This window comes from Zeus faber (genome assembly GCF_960531495.2).
Source record: "Zeus faber genome assembly, chromosome: 9".
NCBI lineage: Eukaryota > Metazoa > Chordata > Actinopteri > Zeiformes > Zeidae > Zeus > Zeus faber.
This window is the reverse complement of record NC_137197.1, coordinates 24,046,226-24,069,102: the sequence shown is the minus strand read 5'-3', so window position 1 is coordinate 24,069,102 and position 22,877 is coordinate 24,046,226. Positions and strand designations below refer to the sequence as shown.

General features: G+C 44.9%; 2 protein-coding genes across 4 annotated transcripts; both read right to left on the bottom strand.

Moving 5' to 3' along the window:
• Positions 1 to 1,435: 1,435 nt before the first annotated feature.
• LOC307235449 (calpain-1 catalytic subunit) lies at positions 1,436 to 17,236 on the bottom strand. Of its 3 annotated transcripts, XM_080007546.1 has the most exons (20): positions 17,025 to 17,236; positions 12,666 to 12,735; positions 12,082 to 12,200; positions 11,423 to 11,556; positions 10,624 to 10,795; positions 9,690 to 9,761; positions 9,095 to 9,186; positions 8,722 to 8,796; positions 8,003 to 8,163; positions 7,708 to 7,865; positions 7,383 to 7,591; positions 6,881 to 6,926; positions 6,545 to 6,619; positions 6,219 to 6,276; positions 4,864 to 4,928; positions 4,597 to 4,665; positions 3,969 to 4,047; positions 3,218 to 3,334; positions 2,598 to 2,656; positions 1,436 to 1,828 (listed from the first exon to the last, which is right to left on the bottom strand). In XM_080007546.1, the coding sequence occupies exons 1-20, from the start codon at positions 17,223 to 17,225 to the stop codon at positions 1,802 to 1,804; spliced, it is 2,058 nt and encodes a 685-aa protein (XP_079863672.1). In that variant the 5' UTR covers positions 17,226 to 17,236; the 3' UTR covers positions 1,436 to 1,801. The 3 variants fall into 3 exon arrangements, 1 of the variants encoding a protein (XP_079863672.1); XR_013844346.1 differs by lacking the exons at positions 1,436 to 1,828; positions 2,598 to 2,656 and having other exon boundaries at positions 4,569 to 4,665; XR_013844347.1 differs by lacking the exons at positions 1,436 to 1,828; positions 2,598 to 2,656; positions 4,597 to 4,665; positions 4,864 to 4,928.
• Positions 17,237 to 17,961: 725 nt separating this feature from the next.
• Positions 17,962 to 21,978, bottom strand: eif3k (eukaryotic translation initiation factor 3, subunit K). The gene is made up of 8 exons (XM_080006822.1): positions 21,835 to 21,978; positions 20,389 to 20,487; positions 20,136 to 20,256; positions 19,863 to 19,940; positions 19,616 to 19,682; positions 19,190 to 19,267; positions 18,884 to 19,009; positions 17,962 to 18,104 (listed from the first exon to the last, which is right to left on the bottom strand). The coding sequence occupies exons 1-8, from the start codon at positions 21,903 to 21,905 to the stop codon at positions 18,073 to 18,075; spliced, it is 672 nt and encodes a 223-aa protein (XP_079862948.1). The 5' UTR covers positions 21,906 to 21,978; the 3' UTR covers positions 17,962 to 18,072.
• Positions 21,979 to 22,877: the final 899 nt, after the last annotated feature.

The following is a 22,877-nucleotide window of genomic DNA, read 5'->3' as shown; positions in this document are numbered from 1 at the left end:
ATCCAAATTTGGCACAGCGTGATTTTGAACACATAGGAAGAGATGCTTTTCACTTGTAAAGCATGTAAAAGAAAATAGTCAGTGACTGTACAAAGTCACTCTCCTTTTTTTACTTTTGCACCCCCTAAAATGATCTTCGAGTGCATGGCTTTGGTATTTCAGGACTCCCCTGTGAACTGGGTCCTTGCGCCCGCGCATCTACAGGAATAAAAGCATCTCATATTCCTACAATTAAAATTTCATCGGCTGAGGGTGGGTTGCGATGCCTGGAAGAGCCACCGAGGGAAGTAGGTCACACTCTGCGCTGTCCAGCTGATTAGCATCACCCCGGCCCCAGCGTGTCATGGAGACGCCGGCAGGCCCACCCGGCCAACTTTGAAGTTCTGACATTTTGTCGTGTGTTGTTGGGCCTCATAGCAGCGCGGTGCCAGTAATAGTTTGGCAATTTGTCACAAAGGTCCTGTGGCTATTCAGCCCCAGTGATTCATAGCGAGCGACTGGGTTGGGTCTCGTTAGAAGGAATGTGGCCGTGGTTGAACGCTGCTCCTAAACGGTCTCGAACTGTTTGTATCTAATCTGTTTCCGCGCGGGAAGGAATCAATTATGTATGACTATGGACCTTAAACCCGTCGCTGGGAGACAGAGGGTGGTGGTAGCCACTGTGCAGCTACGACAGGGGGGGTTCTCAGCGGGTGGGTCCCTAATCCAAAACCGGGTCACGTGTACATTTTGAGTGGACTACTAGGTGTGTTATTTTCCTGATGTTCTCATGTGGCCTCTCTGCATCTCAATGCTGTCCGGATGAAAATCCATTATGGGAGCTCGGGATATGAGTAGCTATTCGATGGATTATTATTTAATCGGGGTTGTCGCCCTCGCTGCACTTTGTGTCGTTGTATTTTGTTCCGGACACATTGTGCACGAGTGGGCACTGCCGCGGCGCCCGCTGCGTGAAATAAATTAAAGTAGTTATTCAATCATGTTTGGGTCAGGGACGGATCCGGATCCTGAGCGGGGAGCCAGTTGAGAACCGCTGCTCTGCAATGCTCCGTCGAGCTGTATCTATGTGGAAGTCATGTTGAACCAGTGGAACAGCAGCACAACAGGAAATTGTTTGAATCTCCATACCCAACCCCCCAAAAACACACACACACACACACACACACACACACACACACACACACACCCACACACACACACACACACGTATGTGTATCTCTGACTTTTAATGCTTCAGTCCAAGATGATGGAGGACGGATATTTACACATTCCACACGTCGTTGAGCAGCACAGCGTTATCATTTCTCCCTGGTGGTCGATGCCGAGCGGCCTCTGTGCGCAAGCCGCCGACAGAATTCGATTGGGCAATCTAATAAAACTTTCTATTTTTGACTCAACGGATATTTATTCATGTTACATCATCCTCCAGCTCGGCGCAGGACAGAGACAGCAGAACACCAAGCTGGCATGAAATCTCAAGAGTCGTTGTGTTTACATATATATACACACACACATATATCAATCAAAAAAATCAAGAAAGGAATTAAGAAAATAGTATTTGGCAAAGGGTGGCGTTCACGATGAACTTTAAGGCACCGGTCATGGCGCCTTGAGGAACATCTCTGCTCAACCGTTTGCATTGAACTTATTCACATGGTAGATAAAACACCGATAAAAGTCGAAAATCCCCATAGCCAGCATTGAGCTGAGCCGGGACGAGCTAATAACAACAGAATTAAACAAATGCGAACTCCAGAGTCAGAATGCAGAGGTGGGGGGGGTCCACCCAGATCCGCGGGGCTCAGTTGTACATCGTCATATGGAGCCACTGAAGAGAAGGAGGAAAAATATGTTAATAATAAAAAAATAAATATGTTTAAACAGTATACACCGTACTAACCTCTATTCTCTGCTCGAATCTGGACTAAGATGTGAAATGAGAGCTGTGTCCAAAAAGCCAAGCCATGCTTCAAAGACTTCACACTACTCATTGTTGCCACTGTATTCCATTCCTTATAAGTTTTTAAAAACTTTTTTTAAATTTTATATTTTGTGCTGAATTGTATCGTGCACACTGCTTGATATTTAGTATTTTTGTATTCTTCCTACTATTATTTACTATCATATACTATTTTATCACCCGTTATGCATTCCTACACATCCCTCGTTCCTTTACCATTTTTGGGGTAGCGCCAGTAGCAGCATCTCATTGTTACCTCACTAACCCACTGTAATGTTACGCACGTGACAACATTTTACATTTATATTATAAAATTTGAAATGTAAAGGTGCGGCGTGTAGAATTTAGTGGCATCTAGCGGTGAGGCTGCAGATTGCAACAAACCGAACCGCGCCCTTTCCAGCGACGTTGGAGAAGCCGCGGTGGCCTTCGGGCGCAGCGGAAAACAACAACAACAACAACAACAACAACAAAAAGCCAAAGTGCCTCATTAGAGCCGGAGTTTGGTTCGTCCGTTCTGGGCGACCGCTGCGGCTACTCCGTAAAGTCTACACCACACCGCTCTCAAGAAGAACATGATCTCTGTCAGCTGGAAGTCCCTGAGGCAGCCAGTCGGCGCCCTGCGGGATGACGGTACCTGCTTAAAGTTGATGGACACGGTTCCCATCCCCGCCATGTCGAAGGCGTGGAATTTCTCTGTGTGATAAAAAGAAAAAAAAAAGGAACCCGTCATTCAGATGGCATTTTGTTTTGTCTCTTCGTTCGAATAGTGTCCGGCCTATGCGGTATTTGGCAAGGCGTGAGTAGGAAACGCAATCATCTCCGAGAAGTCACTTCTTTGTAAACAGAGTTTGGATGACACGCCCAACTCTGACACGGGCCTGTCCCTTCTTTGGGGACAGGCCCGTGTCAGAGTTGATCTGTGGCAAGGGCCTCGTTTCATCCCCTCAAAACCGTACCCGATCCACAGAAACATAACTTCAACGCTGTTGGATTTAATCTTTTAAGTTAAAACACGCGGCACATTTCCTCGTATCTATCACGGCCTGCTGCTGTGCTCTGTCTCAACGGTTCTCTTCCCTCTGCTGTGTCCCGACCCTCCCCTTTATCACCCTCCAGCTTTTTTCCCACGCCTCCTGTTTTTCCCTCTCCCCCTCATCTGCCATCCTCTCGCTGTGGCCTGTCTCCCGTGACCCCTCCCTTCCTTCCCCCCTTCCTTCCTCCCTCCCTCCCTCCTTCCCTCCCTCGCTCCATTACGGATCATGCTGTCCAGCTTCATCAGGAGGTAGAGGAACCCCGGGTAGCTGATGGTCATGTCCGGCTCGGTGTATCTCAGTCCAATCAGCTGCATCACCAGGTCATCCACGGCGATGCCTTAGGTGGAACCAGACCAGAGCAAGCAAACACAGATCAGAGTGGTTCGCGTGCACATGTTGACAGAATGTGTGACGCTCAGTGCCAGAGGAAGTGGCCATTAATCGGTGCAGTTCCAGTCCTTGTTGAACTAAAACATTTTTTTTATTTTTTATTTTCTTATTTCTGGTCTAAGACTCAACGCTGAGAAAGAGATTGAACGTAAATATAGGTATTTCAGCGCCCTCTTCTGGTGATTATATGATAATACTGATAGACATTTGCAGTCAAATAATTAATATCTTATTATAACGATTATTATTATTATTACAACAACTTTATATTTGTATCGCACCTTTGATACACAACATGGAACTCACAGTGCTTTACATTAATAGAAGGCAATCAAATAGTAATAATAAAAAAGCAAACTGCATTTTATAAAAATAAGTAAACATTACACTCTAAGCCATTCTACAATGATTCTCAAATAATCCTCAAAATAACCCTCACAACAGTTTATTATATTCATCTATCCACACATATGGAATCTTCTTCCGCGTGCTAAATGGAGGGCTGTTTTTTATTTTTTCAGTTTGCCTTCTCCTGATCCGCCACAGTAAAATAATGAGGTTCCATTTCCACTCCAGCGTACCTGCAGCGTTCAAGGCTGGTGGAACCTCTTTGTACTCCAGCCGCTGGGTTCTATTCCTGTCAAACCTCAGGAAGATGTCCTGGGGAGAGATAAAAGACATCACATTCATAAAGGATACTGCAGGGAGGAAACCGTCACTCACTAATGTGAAGATCAAGCCGTTTGAACAGAACTAGAGCACACTCCAGAATAAGACACTGATTTACGGTTGACGGTTGGAAGCGACTTTCTTTTTATCTGGGTTGTATAAAAAAATGAACGTGTGAATGCTCGAGACTATATTAAAACAGTTCTGTAAATATGGCATGCACAGATGAGTTCACTATATACAGTAGTAAATGCCTGGTTGTCTCTGGGATGGGTTAGAGACTCCCACCTTCACTTTCTGGTGCCGGCCCCATCATTACTCCGAGTCTCTACAAGACTTTATACCATTCAACTAATGTTCCTGGTTCAATTTAACGACAGACAGTGAAATGGTGATAGGGAGAAAAGGGCAAATCTCCATGTAAAGATGGTGTGCGGTATCCTCTGGGTCTGTAGAAGCGTATGCACAGTATGTACAGTAGGTATGAGAGAACGGCCCTTGGCGGCGGTGACCTTGCAGTGACTTTGCGGTGACCTTTACCGTCCATATCTTGATCTTGTCCCAGAGGTTCTGGAACTCCTCCCAGTCCAGATGGGCCATGCCCTGGCTCTGAAGACGGGGGGGGGGACTGTCAAGGAAACCTGAACTTTCTTCCTTAACTAACTTTCAACAGGAATGTCAAGCAGCAGATCATCAGTCCGCCGCGAGAGACGGCACACTGGGTTCATCGTGGGTTTTTTAGGGGGGGAATTTCCCTGCAGGGATTGATAGAGTTTTATCTAATCTTAAAACGTCTACGGAGGATACATCCATGAGGACCACCATGCTCTTACAGTGCTCCAGTGCCAGAAACCCCTCACTGCCAGCCAGCACTGCACCACAAAGAGATGGAGAGATTATCAGCGTACATGTGCACATGTATGCAGTAACACACACACACACACACACACACACACACACACACACACGCACACACACACACACACACACACGCACACCAAGCAGCAACCATTTTGGCAAGTGTTGAAGTCAATGTGAAAGTGCCTTGAACTGCCGTTTGGCTAATGGCCGCTAGATACCTCAGAAAACCCCAGACTGAATGGAAATCAATGCAAAAATAAGAGACTTCTCAGGGGAAATACACAGTTTTCTATGAAGATTTTATGGTCTCTACAGCAAGTTGAATTCCTCTTATGAAGATAATCACTCCATAAGGAGGATATTCAGGCTTAAAGAGGGGTATATTCGTGGGGGGAGTTGATTGACAGGTCTCTTGTTCACAGTTTGAGAAAGGTGGATGTGACTCTTCCTGTCTCCGACTGCCGGGTGGTTTCGTCGCTCCCCTCCCCCTCCAGCCCACCTCTGGACTCTGCTCCGCCGCCCACATTTAGAAAGTTCTGATTCGGTTTCCTGCCAAGATGGCAGCCAGCATAAACACAAACTCGAGGCCTTAAATAGTACAGAAATGTGACTTCACAGACGTCACTGTACGTCTATCCCTTAAAATCTATACAGTCTGTGACACTCACAAAGAAAACGGGTCTGCACGGACGGACATATCCCCTATAGCATTTCCCTTTCAAATGATGAATGGGCAAATGTCATTTGGAACTTACAGTATGTGTGTTTTTATGCTCTCTCTCCTTTTTTTCATGCACACACGCGCGCACACACGCACACACACACACACACACACACACACACACACACACACACAAGCACACACAGAAGAAAGGATGGGGTGTTCATGAGAAAGTCTCTCTACACCCCGCTCTTCCTGTTGTGACATCATCTCCACTTCCTGCAGTGAAAACACAATGAACCAGCTCTGTCTCCATCTCACGGTTCTCTCTTTAAACACGAGAAGCTTCCTGTTGAAGCGGCGACGTGAGGCGAACCTGACACAGACTGCAGCACAATACCGTTTAGCGACCTAGTTCAAAGCACAGCAAATGTATTATTAGAGAACTTAAAAAAAAAAAGTGGCCCAAAGTGCTTTGTAGAGGGCGGGAATTAAGAAAGGAACAGATTAAACATAAGCACGTGACATCAATGAGCTGTGCTGAAGTCTCGACAAACCAGTTTCAACTGTCATACACTGACCGACCGTTGTTTACCCAGTAACAACTGGCTGACAGATTATTCCCATTTTCCTCACTGACCTCCGCCCTTTATGGCCTCGCTCAGCAGGCGGTGGAACTCCAGGGGCCTGCAGACCCCCTGCCGGCCGAGGAGAGACACACACACACACACACACACACACACACACACACACACAGCACGGAAACAGTGTTAACAACATGAGGAACACAGAGACTGCTGGGTCATGATCGCGCTTGAACCAGAATGAAGGTTACTATACTCCGCTTGGACCCCGAGACGAACAGGAAAGGAGGGTTCATCATAATAAAATGAACCCTGATTCAAATGTCCTACTTGACGACACAACTGAGGTATAATGTGAATGAGGTACGGGTGGAGCGCTCACCTTGTGGCAGTGCTTCTTAAACAGGCGTCTCGTGGAATTCGGGGACGGGAGGGCGGTGCGGTGCGGAAAGGGAGCCTGTCGGGAGCGGGGAGACGGAGCGTGGGTGTGGTGGAAGAAACGCTGTTTAAAAGACAGAACGGCAAACACAAACACAACCAAGGACCACCACCGAGGAGCACAGCCACGAGGGAGCGGCCCGTTTGAGGTGAGGCGCCGAGTCGTGTTTGTTCTTCCACGGCTAGAACAAATCACGGGGAGCCACCCATAACAACAAACAGACAGACAGGTGGATAGGCGTATGAAAAGATAAACGGGTGAGAGTGATGTTTGCCCAACCTCGGTAAACGTAGGGATCTCCGTTGTCCCCGGTTTCTCAGCCAGACTGCAATCACCATGACAACAGGGAAGAAGTCCACGTTATATTCCCACATGTTTTTTCTGTGGCTTTGTCACCTGTTGTCCTCAAAACCAAACCAGTGAAGACTTCACCAGTTGGTACGTAACCTCCACTAGATGTCGCTGTGGTAACAATCTCTAAGTAGATGCAGGAATAATGTCATAAATATCTGTACATGTATTATTTTCAATGGTCAAAACCATAAAACAGTTAGAAGGTTGATATTGGGTCGCATCAAATTCAAACCATCATGTTTTCATTGCGTACATTCACTTTTATCAACTTTCACGTTTATCAACACTTCTTAGCCCAAGAAACGTCCTGCAACAAGGCTTTTTTTGCAACGCAGCATCTATAAACTGTTATTATGGGATCCTCTTCCCTCTTCAGTACTTTATCAGCTCCTAAAAACATGACTTCATTCCTCCTCCAGGGACTCACGTGGCGTCGTTGCCCTTCTCCGTCAGCACCCTGAGGAGGAACGCCCCCTCCTGGCCGGGCTCTGCGGTGGAGGCCACGACAACATAGTGACCGGGTGGCAGGCGGCCGCGCAGCACCACCTCCCGCCGCTGGGTGTAGCCGGGGGTGCTGAGCAGCGGACGGAGCGTGCTCAGCTTCTGAGCGGACAGAGGTGCGTCCAGGGAGCCGGCCTTGAGGGAGGCACACAAATATTTCTGCTGTTTGCACTAACGCACCAGTGTGTGTGTGTGTGTGTGTGTGTGTGTGTGTGTGCGTGTGTGTGTGTGTGTGTGTGCGCAACGCGTACTTGGTATATGTGCAGTCCTATGGCCAGGTGTATCCCTGCACGTCTCTGGTGCTTCTGCATCAGAGCCACCAGGAAGGAACACGTCATCTCTGGATCCAGGGGGTCGTCGTCCTCCTCAAGCAGCTTCAAGTTGAACTGGGGGTTCTGCCAGAAGTAACCTAGACACAATACAGAAATCAGATAGAGATATATAAAACCTAATATCATAATTTCTGCCTCTGAAACAGAGCGGAAAATATTCCCATTATAAAACAAAGAGGCCTTCCAGCGGCACTCCGCGGGGCCCTGGTCCTACCCTGGTTCGGGGCCCCGCCCGCAGAGATGCGTGGCACCCAGCTCCCATGATGTGTCGTGCATTGCCAGGGCCGCGCCGAGGAACCCGGCCGGCTCAGGGTGTCGCTCAGGTGGCACACCTCCAGAACCTCCAGGTTCTGACGGAAGTCCGACACTGCCATCCTGACGAAAGAAGGAGCAGGAGAGAGAGAGAGAAAGTATTTTGGATGTCTAATTCAACTCTGTCCCTGCACTTGATTAAAGTTGACACGTTAAAAAATCAATTTTGCCATCAATTTAAAACAATTGAATTAATAGAGGAAAGCAGATACAGTATCTACAACTCATTGTGTTGAACAGCTGCCTTCCTGGGTTTGTTTTGTCTTGACATAATTCAAAAGCGCGTGACACATTCCCAAAGACTTGAACTACAAGAAAACCAGATTCTAGACAATTTCCCAACCGGAGGCCCGGGCTGGCGAGTGACTTTCAGAAACTTGAAATATGTCACATGTCAACTGCACAACAGTGCATCTGAGCCTCTCAGAAACACTGGAAACTTTTGGGTTATTGTTTCACGTGTGCCGAGGGATTTGAGAAGCGTCTCTCAATACATATGTTGAATAGGACGTGTGCGCTCCAGGTCTCATCCTTCTCGGCGCCTCTCGTCAGGAAAGGTTTTAAAACGACTGAACCCTGCAGCTCTGTTGTAACGGCACCACTGGGTGACTCGGTGCTCACCAGAACTCCCCGTCCTCCTTGTTCACTCTGCACAGACGCAACTGCTCCTCTGCACTGACCATGTTCCACTCTGAACTGAGGGAGGAAGAGAGAGAGAGAGAGAGAGAGACAGGTAGAGCGAGAGAGACGGACAGAGAGAGAGGGGTAAGGAGTCGGGAGACGTGGAAAGAGGTTTTCTTCGTTACTTTTCCTTTATGAGTCATTCCTTCGCTTAATTCCCTTTCCAATGATTCACAGAGACAGCGAAACATTGAGAGAGAGCGACAAAGGGATAGAGGATAAGAGAGACGGGGGGGGGGGGGGGGGTTGGCAGTCAGACAGGCAGACAGACAGAGAGACAGACAGGAAGATGGGCAGACAGAGAGGCACCAACCCTCTGAAGTCGCTCCACGGCCCCTCCCACTCCGTGTTCCCCCAGGGGTTGTGCAGTCGAACCAGGTACACGGAGCCCTGCACCATCTTCACCTGGAGGAGTATTTTAAATAGTATTATATACAGTATTTAACATTTTCACTTTGGTGCATTGTTTCTTTCTCGCCCTAATTATGGTTCAATTGGTGGTTAAACAGAAAATAGAATTGCATTCGTATTGTGCTAAGCCTAATAAGGGCTTGAAAAACTATAATTTATGCCCAACTGGGATTTGGCTCAGGCTTTGTAACGCTAGGGTTCATTCAGTGCCACGGAGGCGAAACGCCTGCAGCGACTGGGGTTCGAATCCAGCCTGTGGTCATTTCGCCGCCTGTCTCTCTCTCTCTCTCGACCCCACACGTCCTGTCTCTCTCCACTGCCCTCAACAATGAATTAAACAAAATAAAAAGTGTGTCCTTGCAATGTCATTTCCAAATGCTTGGGAAAATTTTGTTTCAGCTCAGACAAAGCTCGGTGCAAACCGCCCGTGGGACCAGTCTGTCAGTTTTTTGCAATTTTGGGAGTTTGACAAAAACGTGTTTTTGTGTTGTTGTTACCTTCTCCACTCCCGTCAGAGAGTAGGCATGTCTGAACATGATGCCCAGCTCGTTCCTCTGCTCGATGGGACCCTGAAGAAGACAAAAATACACAACATGGTAGCCCACTGCTCCTAGATACGTCAGTGGCTAGAATGTCTAAAATGCAGAGAAATGCATTTTGTTGCCTCAGTACTTGTAGTCTGTGCAATGACAATTTGTGGACTCTCATCTCAATCTCTGATCTCAACAAATCCACCCACGCCGTCAGGGGAGAAAGGCCAGCGCCGCACTCCGCCCCCACTGCTTCTTTCAAAACATGCTCACGGGTTTGATCTTTTATACCGATCTGTGATACTGATCTGCGATACCGACATTATGCGACGGATCCGCCGAGGGAAACGTAGAGTAGCCTTTTTATATATTTATGTATTTGTAAAATAAAATTCAACGCATTGGAGCGCACCAATAATTTCCTGCAACTGAGAGCCGCCCAGTACTGAGAACCAGTGTACTGATGCTGGGTGGACTCCTCTTCCACTGCTTCCTATCATAACAATAACTGAACTCTTCTATATTGTCAACAATCCTCTCTACAATTGTTTTATTAGAGGACATTAGCAGCTATCAAAACGTTCAAAAACAATTTTTTTTTGGGAAAGGAATCTTTTAGAAACAACAATGCAATGGGGAATTACTGTTGAGAAATTAAATTAATTGTGGGTGAATTCTGTTAATTCTGTAAAAATAAAACTCACTAAATAAAAATAAAATGTAAAACTTTTGAAAAGATATATTATATAGACCAAATATATATATATATTTTTTTTTTTAGCTAAATAAAGGAAAGCACCGCACAAAGCAGTTTGTCCTCTGAAAATTAACTTCACATCGGAGGTTTCAGAGCCCGACGGCAACGTTGCACGGTTACCATGGAAACCGAGGGAGGTCCTACCCGGCAGTTGGCGCAGTTGATGAGCGCTCCCTTGTGCAGCAGGTGTTTGAGGAAGGCCGGAAGGTTCCTGGGCAGCGAGGCGACCGACAGAACCTCCGTCACCCCGCCAGTCAGGTCCACCATGGCCTCGTGGGGGAATCCCATGTCCAGCGCCCGGTAGCCTCCTTTCAGCCTGCGGGACGGGTGTGGGTGTGGGGGGTCAAGGAGCAAAACGGATGTAATCAATGTCCGTCCTGGATGACAGTTGCCGAGGTCAAAGGTGAACCAGAAATGAAGGATAGGTAGACAGGAATAATAAATAATAAAGGTAATTTCATTTAAAGAGGAGGAGGTCGAGGGGGTTGACTTGAAAACACAGTAGAGTAGTATAGAGACTGACAAGTCCCTTGTCCACTCAGAACTTATTACGAATTTTTTTTCTGTGGTTGAATTTTGCATTGCTTTGTTGAGAAGGTTGACATGTGTGGTTTGAATGTCCTCTTTTTCAGGTGTTCCTGAAAAGCCTTTTGACACTGAGGTTGTATATAAATAAACCCAATTTGACTTGAATTTATCCAAGCAGGAACACACACACGCACGCACGCACACACAAACGCACACACTTTTCCCATGGTTTTTTCCTGTGTTTAACATTTGCTGAATTACTTCAGGCTCTGGAAGTCACCTTATCATTATTATACAAAAGTTTGTTTATATTAAAACAAATACATGCTCTAAAAATCTCAACTAATTGCATACTAGAGAAGAAAATACATCTTTTGGCGGAACAGGACTGATTGAAGGCGGGGGCGGAACCCACTTGGCGTAGGCCTTCTCCAGCAGCGAGCTCCAGAACTCGTGTTTGTCAGGGGAGCTGAGGTACATGAGACGCCCGTCCCGAGTGGGCAGCAGGTCGTCGATCCTCACCCCCTTCCACTGACCGTACTGCCAGAACTAAGAGATGAATAAAGAGAAACGGAAACATTTAAAACGGAGTAAAAGAGTTGATGAGGCAGATAAAGGAGGAGGAGTGAATAAGGACAAAGACATTTTATTTATTTATTTATTTTATCCCCACCGGACCACCAGATGGGTGGGTTTACTATGTAGGAAGATATAACGATGGTGTGGTGTGTGGATGGGGTGGTTTGAGCAGCCACACCTGACCTGGATCTGGGTGATCGGGTCAGGGTGGCTGCATACCTGTTGCTCATCCGTTGGGCAAGCAGTAGGTTAAAAACCCCATCAACCCACACTCAGGAAAGGAGCCCTGTCATGACATGTTCCATCTGCTCCTGGCTAATTCCACTGAGCGTCCTCTCTACAATTACTTGTAGAGACGACTTATCGTCGTCTTCTGTGTCTCTGTGGGGGAGGGCCCTGAAAACTCCACTTGGCCGGCGTGTGACAGGCGGAGCCGCTACAGATGGATAATGAGGCCTTTTTCGAGATTTGGCAGTTTGATGCTGGGACGCTCACCTGGAAGTAGAAGCTCCCGTCGTATCCCTCCTGGAAGCTCTGTCCCGAAGGAACAACCCTTTCCAGCAGCGCCCGATGTAGGGAGAGGGACGCCAGCGCAGACAGGAACCAGCAGTCACCTGTTTTGATTTGAAGGTAGAAGTTAAGATGGGGAAGATTGTACTTAGAGTCAGTCAGGTTCTGTATTTAAGAATACAAATATAATCAATACTCTATATGTACTTTAATCTGTAATAACTACAATTCAAGATGACATATAACCAAATTGTACAATTCAGCGTGACATATAACCAAATGAATTGTCTGTGATGGAACACATGTTATGTTATAAAGGCAAGAAATCTGGCTCTGACTATGACATAACATTTCAAGAGGTTTATTTGTCACATACATATACATACGTTATATATGCAGTGAAATGTCTTTGCAATGTACCCAGAGATCATGCACGATAGTTTCTAAACCGGACATAATAGCTAACCTAATTGTAGACTACCATTCATTTGGACTTTGACTTTGACTAACAACATAATCATGATAACCATGATAATGCAATCCTTTGCATATGACAGTGTTTTACTTACTGAGTCTCCCCTGGTGCACGTCCATTCGTGTTGCTCCATCCACGATGAACTGGGGTGATGAACAGAGCTCCTAAATGGAGGGGGGATGACATATTGAGACAGAAAAAAGAGAGAAAGATGGAGGGGGAGAAAATGAGAGAATAAAACAGAGAATCAGGTGTGTAGCACAGGTAACCACAGGGTGCACTGGTCCACCCACTAAACGCCATATTTGAAGTTACGGTTTCTTTCTACTGTTCAGATGGAGTCTGTTGAGTATATCTCACTTGATTAGATTTCAGTGAACTTCATATGACTGTATTCCAGTGTGTTTCAAACTATCGATGGAGAGCCACCGAGATGGCCACTTATGCTCAGGGAGGAAAAATGAAATGCACAATATTTGCCACTGATCGAAAAGTTTCTACATTGATCACATAAAGCCCACAAAAGCAGAGAAGAAAATACTAATCGGGTTTTTTTTAGTGCAAATCATTTTACTACTATAACTATAACTTGTAAATACTGGTAAAGGCCAATGAGTAGTGTGGTTTTCGGCTTAGAAATGTGGAAAAACATATTTTGATTGTTGTAACCTCACGCAGTAATTTAAATATTTTTGAACTTGCAGGATAAAAAGCCTCCACAAATGGAACCAATGTCAATAGGGTTGAGTTGTTAGTGACGTCATCAATTCTGCAAATACATGTATGAAAGTATGTAAATGTATGTAACAAATAAACCTCTTGAATCTTGAATCTTGAATTCTGAGGAAATGCGAATTTAGGAGACAATCGCTACCACTACAAGGGAGCTTCACTATTACAAGGAACAAAGTCACAGTTTAGTCACAAATGACACTTGGTAATCTGTACCGTAATTTCCGATTGTTTTGGCTTTCAGTGGGATCTGCACAGTTGAAACACCTCGGCCGTCTGCTCTTGGTGTGTTGACCCAGTCTTCGAGCTCATTTTCTAGTTCGGGCCATCTGCTTTTCTTCCCTGTGAAAGCTTTTGTTGTCTTTTTCTGAGTCAGTTCCTCACGCTGCTGTTTCCAACGTCTTATCATCGACTCATTAAGGCCAAGCTCCTGTGCAGCAGCTTTTCCAACAGCCAGATCGATCGCCTTCAACTTGAAAGCTGCATCATATGCATTTCTTTGTGTCTTTGCCATGATGAGGGTGACGAAAATGACTACCGTAAATGACGGGAAGTTTGAGCGCGCTCGATTTAACGGAACTAAACAGTTACATTGTTTCACCTTACCCCATCGGCAATTTCATTTCAAATTATGGTAATTACTTTCCCTATCATTATCAGTCATAGTGTGAGCACTCCCCGGTGATATATACACACGAGTGTGAGATGACACAACTAGTCGAGCAGGATTTTAAAACTACAGCGGAGCACACATGGTGGTGGGCCGGAGCCAAGAGAGAACCACGGTCAGGAGGCCGGAAAACAGATAAATACAGGTAACATCAAAGGTGAACGTACATTTTCGGCATGAGGCTTCCCTCCAGCGACCAGCGACATTTGAAAAGGGAGGTTTTTCTACAACCATGATGAGGGAAAGAGCAGAATGTTTGCTTTTCTGTACTACATTAATTTGATTGGTAGCTTCAACAACCTCTACCTCAACCTCAGTCTATATTCTAAAATTTCCCCCCGAGAATTTAAATCGGATGCAAATATCTTAAATAAATAAATAAATATACAGTATATGGTTTGGACACGTGTGTAGGAGAGATGAGTGTTACATTGGGAGAAGGAGGCTGAGTATGGAGCTGGCAGGCAAGAGGAAAAGAGAAAGGCCAAAGAGAAGCTTTATGGATGTGGCGAGGGAGGACATGCAGGCGGTTGGTGTCAGGGAGGAGGATGCGCAGAACAGAAGGTGTTGGAGGCAGATGATCCGCTGTGGCGACCGCTAACGGGAGCAGCCCAAAGAAGAAGAAGAAGATATATATATATATTTATATCAGAATGAGTGTATTCCACCACGAAATTGCCAAATCTACACAATGGCCCAAAAATACAAGACAGTAATGGTTAAAGATTTAAAAAATATAAAGAATATACAAATGCAATTGTACAGGATAATATAATATATATATATAATATCGCGTCTGAAAAACGAATAGATGGTTGCGATCTGCAATCTCACAGCTAGATGCCACTAAATTCTACACACTGCACCTTTAAGATGAGTTTATCTTGTATTTCACTATAATAATACTGTCATGTTCAGCGGTTATTATCATTTATTCACTGTGGACAATATAATGAGCTGCAATGGACCAAAGAGCCTCCAAGCTGTCATTGTTTTGGGTAAACGTTCTAATTTCCACTGCAGGGCACATCAGTCCATTTTGCTGATTCTATCTCTGTGAGATACTGTGGGAGCCTGACGTGTTCATCACACATGACCCGTGTTGAAGGCTGGGGATTTGTTCTGTTGGGACAAGGCCCTGCGTAAACATGACGTCAGATGGAGGATCAGTTCAAGTCTGCACTGCCCACAAAAACATGGTCTTGTGAACCTGCTCAGTATGTGTCCCCCCGCTTCAGATTGTTTGTGATAATACTGTGGTGTCAGTAGTCTTTAAAAAAAAGTCAATATCAAGGTTAAATGTTACCAATTTTATTGCTGACAAAAGGCCAAAGTGTAGGTTTAAAGCACGGTTTTAATTTATTTCAATTGGGCAATTATTAATTATTATTGTTGTTTTAATTATTACTACATGTTTTAAAATGAAAGATTATTATTTGATTTATTTTCTTAACTCTATGATGTTTTTTTTGTTTTCTTTCATACGTTTATCAGCAAATAGAATCAATACAAAAGTATAGTGTGTACATCAACAACATGCTATTTCCAAAAATTATTTCATAGTAAAAAAAAATTTTAAAAACAAAACAAAACCATTGTAAAAGGGAAGTACAGTCATATAAGGTTTAATGTACAAACGGGAAAAAATGATCAAATTACAAAAATAACATTTTGGTATAGAAATAAAAAATAATAAAATGTGTATGATGATTTGACCTGTGGGACCTTCGTGTCTCAAAGTAAAAGTAGAGCATCAAAAATCCCGTACCTCTAATAAATCAACACTTAATTAATAAGTAATTAATAGTATTAATAGTAATAACACCCAGTTTTGGACCGGGAGCCACCAGTTGAGAACCACTGGTTTAAAAAGAAACCACTGTGTTGGCTTTGTTTTGAAGTCACAGGATTTATTTTAGAAAATGCTTTATATATGTTTAGATAAAATACATATATACATACATGAAATGCTTTTATATATATATATATATATATATATATATATATATATATATATACACATATATACACACACATACACACACACAGACACACACAAATATACACATTTATATGTATAGAAATATCACTATAGCAACATCACTGGGTTTGGGAACTGCACTGCTCAGGACAGGCGGGCCCTGCAGAGGGTGGTGTGTTCAGCCTCCCTGCAGCCTCATACACCAGGAGGTGTAGTAGCAGAGGCCGCAGGATCATGAAGGATCCTCACCGCCCCAACAACGGACTGTTCCAACTGCTGCGGTCGGGCAAGCACCTCCACAGTCACACAGCGAAGACGCAGACTGAGACGGAGTTTCTTCCCGCAAGCCATAAGGACTGTCAATGCTGACCTCACCAGGGGTCCTCACAAAAAGCACTAAGACACTCACACAGGCCCCACTGCCTTACTGTACTGTATGTTGCATACTGTACTGCATACTGTTCTGCATACTGTATCACTGAACTGCGTGTTGCATACTGTTCTGCGTATCACTACACTGTATGTTGCATACTGTACTGCGCACTGTATCACTGAACTGGGTTACTGCATACTGAGCCGTATTACTGTTTTGTTCTGTGTTACTGTATTGCTGTGTCGTACTGTTGTATACTGTACAGTATATCTCTACACACACTACCTCACTTTATTCACATGCCACTTTACTGTAGATACTGTATCTGTATATACACAAGTCTATTCCTCTTTTGTATCCCCACTCAGTATAATACCTTTTCACTCTTATTTTATTCTATTAACTAACTGAATTACGTTTCAATAATCTGTTAGTTCAGTTAGTTAGTAATTACTTAGCTATTATGGCTTAGTATTTATTGTGCATAATCTCCGGGCACTTCAGATAAGTGTGCTCGTATGTATATGTATGTGATAAATATACATCTTGAAACATGAATTTATTTATACACACACACACATATATATATATATATATATATATATATATATATATATACACACACACACACACATATATATATATATATATGCGCCTGTATACACACACACACCTGGCCCCTCCCGCCCTAGCTCACCTTGGGGCGCATCCACTTAACCGCAGTCTGCAGCTCCAGTCCCGCCAGTGGGAAGTTATAATCCACGAACAGTCCGTCATCGCCCATGTGCTTGGGATCGTCCGACCCCTGGCGAGAGAAGATGTCCGCCAGCCAGCGCCTGGACTGGGAGCCCAGCAGCTGGTCCGGGGCCTCGACGGAGTCCTCTGAAGACACACTCATGGCTCTGCACCGTCCCGGCGGCTTGGAGATCAACGGCAGGAAGCCGACGAGCCCTCAGCTTCTGCACGACAAGCCACGCCCCTCGGAGTCCTTTACCTGCTCACTACAAGCCACGCCCCTTCCCGAGTACTTTACCTGTTCACCATGAGCCACGCCCCCTCTGAAACCTTTACCTGTTCACCTAAAGCCACATTCCCAAGTCCTTTACCCAAATTTGGACTTTTACTTCATTACATTTCAAGGGAAATGTCTATACTTTTTTACTGTAGTACATTTCTAACAGTCAATTCACTTTAGTTGGGAGGAAAAAATATATCTGGGTTTATATTTACTGTATCTACATTAAAAGTACTTAGCATTTCCAGAATACCCCAAATCACATTAAATAGGCTGAAAAGAAAAGAAATCAGGGCTTACGCGTGCACACACACGCACACACACCCTTTGCATATAAATGGCTTAACGGACAAGCCAGGAAGCCCAGGAGGAAATTATTTTCAAGACAAATGAGTCATTTAATTTAATTCCTTTCAATCAAAGCCTTCATCCAAACTCCCAACGGCTCCTGCTGAGACTTGATAGAGCCGTCTGGCCGACACCCTGATTTTCCAAGGAGGTATTGCACTGCCCCAACTACCAGTATTTCCAAAGAGAGATGAATAAAACTTTTACGTGGTAATAAATGAATTGTCATGTAACAACCATCAGGAGATCAGAGAACAACACAAAACAAAGGTTTGTAAATGATATATTACATTTATTGCAAAAAAGTTTTTAAATTGAGATTGACCAGGTTTTGTAGACTTTTATTATGAATGCAAAATGTGTGTGTGTGTGTGTGTGTGTATCACTGAGATGTGGCCATGATGCTGGATACACCTGCGGAGGGGAAAACACAGAAGTGGAGGAAGAGATGGAAATAAAGAGGAAAAGAATCACGGTTAGTTATGTCAATTGATTCATAGAATATATTGCATGCTCTCTCAATGAAATGCACCAAGTTTTTATAATTATTTCAATGGATTTCCCCCATCAACTCCACTCCGATACAGCTGAAGGAGAGGAGGTTTAACTGAATATGATCGAATAATCCAAGTCAGTCAATCAGAACACGCTCCGGGCTTCTTTCACATCAGATATTAGGAATAGGGTCTGTCAAAATATCACATTATTCGTAATAATATTGTGCATTTTGTATGAACGTAAAAAAGACATTAATTATTACTACATTTTTCATTGCCGGCATCCACACTGGTTCCTAAATCCTTGTTTTATGTATAGCAATTCTTTCTCTTGTATTTGAAACGTTTGTATATTATATTTTTTAATCTGCTCATAGATCATATACTAGTTGAACACTTATACTGCTTCTAAATAAAACCATCTCTGCCTCTTCAAAAAAACCTATAAAACGACTCCTTCCATCCACAATATTGTAACAGATATATTTACTCCAATTATTTAAAAAGCTGCAGTTTTATTTTCCGCAGCCTTTACAGTTTCATTTTCCCCTGACGCCGAAGAGAAAAGCTAACGAGGTTCCAAACCTCACTTGATGCCCAAATGTCAAGACGCCCCAACGTCCGTGACCGTCCCCCGACACCCTACGAAGCACCTCCAGCTGCAGGCAGTGGAAGCACCACCTCCTCCTCACTCACTCTCAAAGTCGATCTTCTCCACGATGTTCTTGGGCTTGACGCTCTCCTCCTGGTTGAAGATGAAGATCTGTCCGTCCTCGTTCTCTGTCCAGCCGTACTTGGTCATCCACACCTTCACCTGCGTGTCTGGAAAAGAGGGGTTAGGAGTTTCAGTCGGCGGCAGGTGAAATCTCAAGGGTCCAAGTCATTGATTGAAGTCTCCTCCTCGTTTGGCAGGTAATGGTTCTACTCCAGAACAAGTTGTTTTTTTTGTTTTTAACACATAACAGGGATTTTTTCTTGAAGCCCCTCAATCAAAGTTCTTACCCAGAGGATCTCCCAGCATCTCTGCCAGCAACCGATGCTCGATGTTCTGGTAAGTGATGCCCACCACGTGGCAGATGACTGGAGGGGAAGAGAGGAAAAAGTTCATAACGGCGGAAATTAGTTTATTTTTTGCATTCTTCTACAACATACCTGGCGTTTGCCTTGATAACCAGGGCTGGGTCCTGGTCAAGATTTCACCAATTTCAAAGCCGCTTTCAATTATTCTTATTGATCCAATTTATTCATTTCCACTGTATATTTTTTTTCAGGGGAAATTAAGTCATTTCAGGAGTCGTAGAGTTTGTCTTCTCATGAAACCAAAAAAACTCAACTAGAGGCAGGTCTACGGCGGGTTCATGTACCCGGTGAACCGCCCCGAGGGGGTAAAAACCTGAAAGGCGTTCCTTCACAAACGCATCTACTCACACTTGCGTACGGAGTCTTCAAATCCGGTGATGCCATCAATGAGCTCCCTGTTCTCCTCCAGACTGGTCTGTCCGGAAGACAGTGAGGAGGCAGTTACGAGCGGCGAGAACAATGGGACACGATTAAGAAATAAAAGCAGCGGCAACAGTTTCACATCTGCTTTAAAAAAGGAGGCAGAGAGTCTGCGAAACAAAACTCCCCCCCCGAGAAGAATAAGGCAGTTGGTCAATGTGTCCGTGCATCGTACCCAGAAGCTCTGGAAGTGGCAGGTTTCCAGGAGGTTCCCCAGGTAGAGGATCTGCCTGATGGGGCGTTCCTCTTGCTGCGTCACAGTAGTCAAGGAAGCACGCCCTGTCCCCAAAATGACCTAACTAACCCCCACCCCGCCTCCCACCCCCCACACCCGCCCCGCCCGCCTCTGGAAACAAACCCAGGTCAAGTTCCGAGGCAGAAGAGGGGGCAGCATTGATAGATTAGGGATTAAAATGGTCACAAATTCACTCAAACACCAAAGGGATACGTGTGTCTGGTCGATCATGCACTTGCACAGAGTGAAGTCGGTGTGGGGCAGGTTGGTCAGAGCCTTCAGGAGGATCTGTGATGTCACGTTGGTCTGGAAGTAGGCCGGGTTGAACTGGTACCTGTGGGGAAGGAGCGGAGAGAATTCAACTTTGCTCGCTGACTTGCTTCGACACGGTAACGGCTCATGCTGTGGCTGCATAGTTGTTGGGCTTTCCAGGCGTCTATCTTAAGACCAGCTGTTAATCACGTACAGTTTGAGGACCGCCAGGTTGGCTTCCAGGTCATACGCGTTCTCTTTTGCTTGAGTCTCCACGTAGCGCTCCAGTGTAGCCAGGTTCTCTGGGTTGTATCTGGGAAGAAAATTGAAAAAGTAAGATTGCTATATACACCGATCAGTCACAACGTTAAGACAACTGACAACAGCGGTGTAACAGAACGTGGTTGATCCGTACGGGTGCCCGCTCCCCCACGGTTCGGCTCGCATCTGAACCGTGGAAAAATTGCAAAATTTAACCATCATAGTGAAACACAGTTTTACTGCCGCTGTTACTTTTTGTTACGGCAGGTCTTGTGGGGTGTTCCCGGTATAAAGTGGTTAGTACCTAACAAAAGTAGTCCAAGGAAAGACAACCGGTGAACCGGTGATAAGGTCATGGGCGCCCAGGGGCTCATTGATGCACGTGGGGAAGGAAGTCGCTGTGAGGACAGTGGAGATGGTTGTGGACTTCAAGAAGAACGCTGCCCCACTCACCCCCATCACCCAGTGTGACTCGCCAGTCGACTCTGTGGAACCCTGCCGCTTCCTGGGAACCATCATCTCCCAGGACCTCAAGTGGGAGCTGAACATCAGCTCCATCATCAAGAAAGCCCAGCAGAGGGCGTACTTCCTGCGGCAGCTGAGGAACGTCAACCTCGCAGAGACGATGTCGGAAGCACTTCTACACCTCCATCATTGAGTCCGTTCTCACCTCCTCCATCACCTTCTGGTACGCTGCTGCAACCACCAAGGACATGGGCAGACTGCAGCGTGTCATTCGCTCTGCTGAGAAGGTGATTGGCTGCAATCTGCCATCTCTCCGGGACCTGTACGACTCGAGGACCCTGAGGCGTGCAGGTACGATTGTGGCTGACCCCTCCCACCCCGGACACAAACTGTTTGAAACGCTTCCCTCTGGCAGGAGGCTGCGGTCCAGCAAGGCCAAAACCTCAGCTGCCAATAGGAGAGTTAATAATAATTAATTATCAAATAGCATCGTAATAATTAAGACCTACACATCCAACACATTTGATATAGTATATTATCTATTTCTGTATGTTTTGTTTTTCTTTTGAAGGCTGTGGAGCTTGTGTATGGTCACCGTCTGTACCTTTACGAAGAAAAATGATTCGTATATGAAGTGTACTTTGCCCAAATAAGCAGATTATGATTCAGCGCCGATCCCACCGACTGATGACAACAAAAGCAACGGGATCTTGGCTCACAAACACCTGTCTTGGTAAAGCTTAGTGACTTTATTCTGGTGGTCTCTAATGACAAATCATAACGAGCTGCACTGATCATGTTCCCATTCAGCAGAGAGATACTTAACACCACATCGGGCTTATTTAGCTTCGTGCTAACAGATACCTCAATGCGCTAGCGTTAGCTAGCACTGAAAGCTAGCCCGGCAGTCACTATGTTCCGCCGGCGTCCTCACCGATCTATTCCCCGCAGGAGCTTCCCGACATTCGCCCTCATCTGCTCGAACGACGACGCCATTTGGTCCATGTCTTTGGGGTAAAAACCTCAATAGAACCCACACGTGGAGGGGATTGGAGTGGAGAGGAACCCGGAGGAGAAAGGAGGCGGACCGGAAGGAGCGGAAACCGGCCGGAAGAGAAATTAGACGGACCCGTTAAGATTTCGAGTAACAATACAACGAAGATCTAGTTGAACTGACTTTATGAATTTTCGTGTAAGATACAATTGATACATATGCATATACACACCCAATTCAAATATGAATGGCGTTATATACCACACGTAGAGGAATATAATACTTTTGTAAAATACGGGATAGATGGAACTTCCGGTGTCCCAGTTTGGACAAAACCCAATCTATGGTTCCTAGTGATTTTGGTTCCTAAGTAGTCACTCTATCGCTCTCCTGTGTAGAGTACGACGCATTACAGAAAGCGCCTCATCAGATGCTAAATTATTCTGAGAATGTGATTTCATTTATTTGAAAACTAAATGTAAAATATCCAAAATGTCTGTCGTCACGCATGTTTTGGTCCGTTTCAATTATATTTACAGTTCTATTTTTCCTTCCTTTTATGTCTTTTCTTATATATTTTTTACTTTAAGTATACATAACAATCAAATGTTTCATCACTCGAACATCTTATTTTATATTTACCAGTGTCAAGTTTAAATTACTGTGCAATAATCCCACCACTCTGAAATGTCTTCAGGTCTATACATATAGTGTTGTCTGTCTATTATGTCCATTTGTTGTTGTGCTTAATGTATTTGCCTTTTATGTCTATATTTGCACATTGAGCCTGGAGAAAGGCAATTCTGTTCTGCTGGTCACTCCTTGTTTTATGGTCTGAATGACAATAATGTTCACTTTGACACTTTGACACTTTGACACAAATCTCCTCTCAATCAGTTCCTATTTTTGATGACTCGACCTGCCTTTGCAGACACAGAACCCTCTCATCATTTAACTGCACCAACCTCACCGAGTCACCTTCC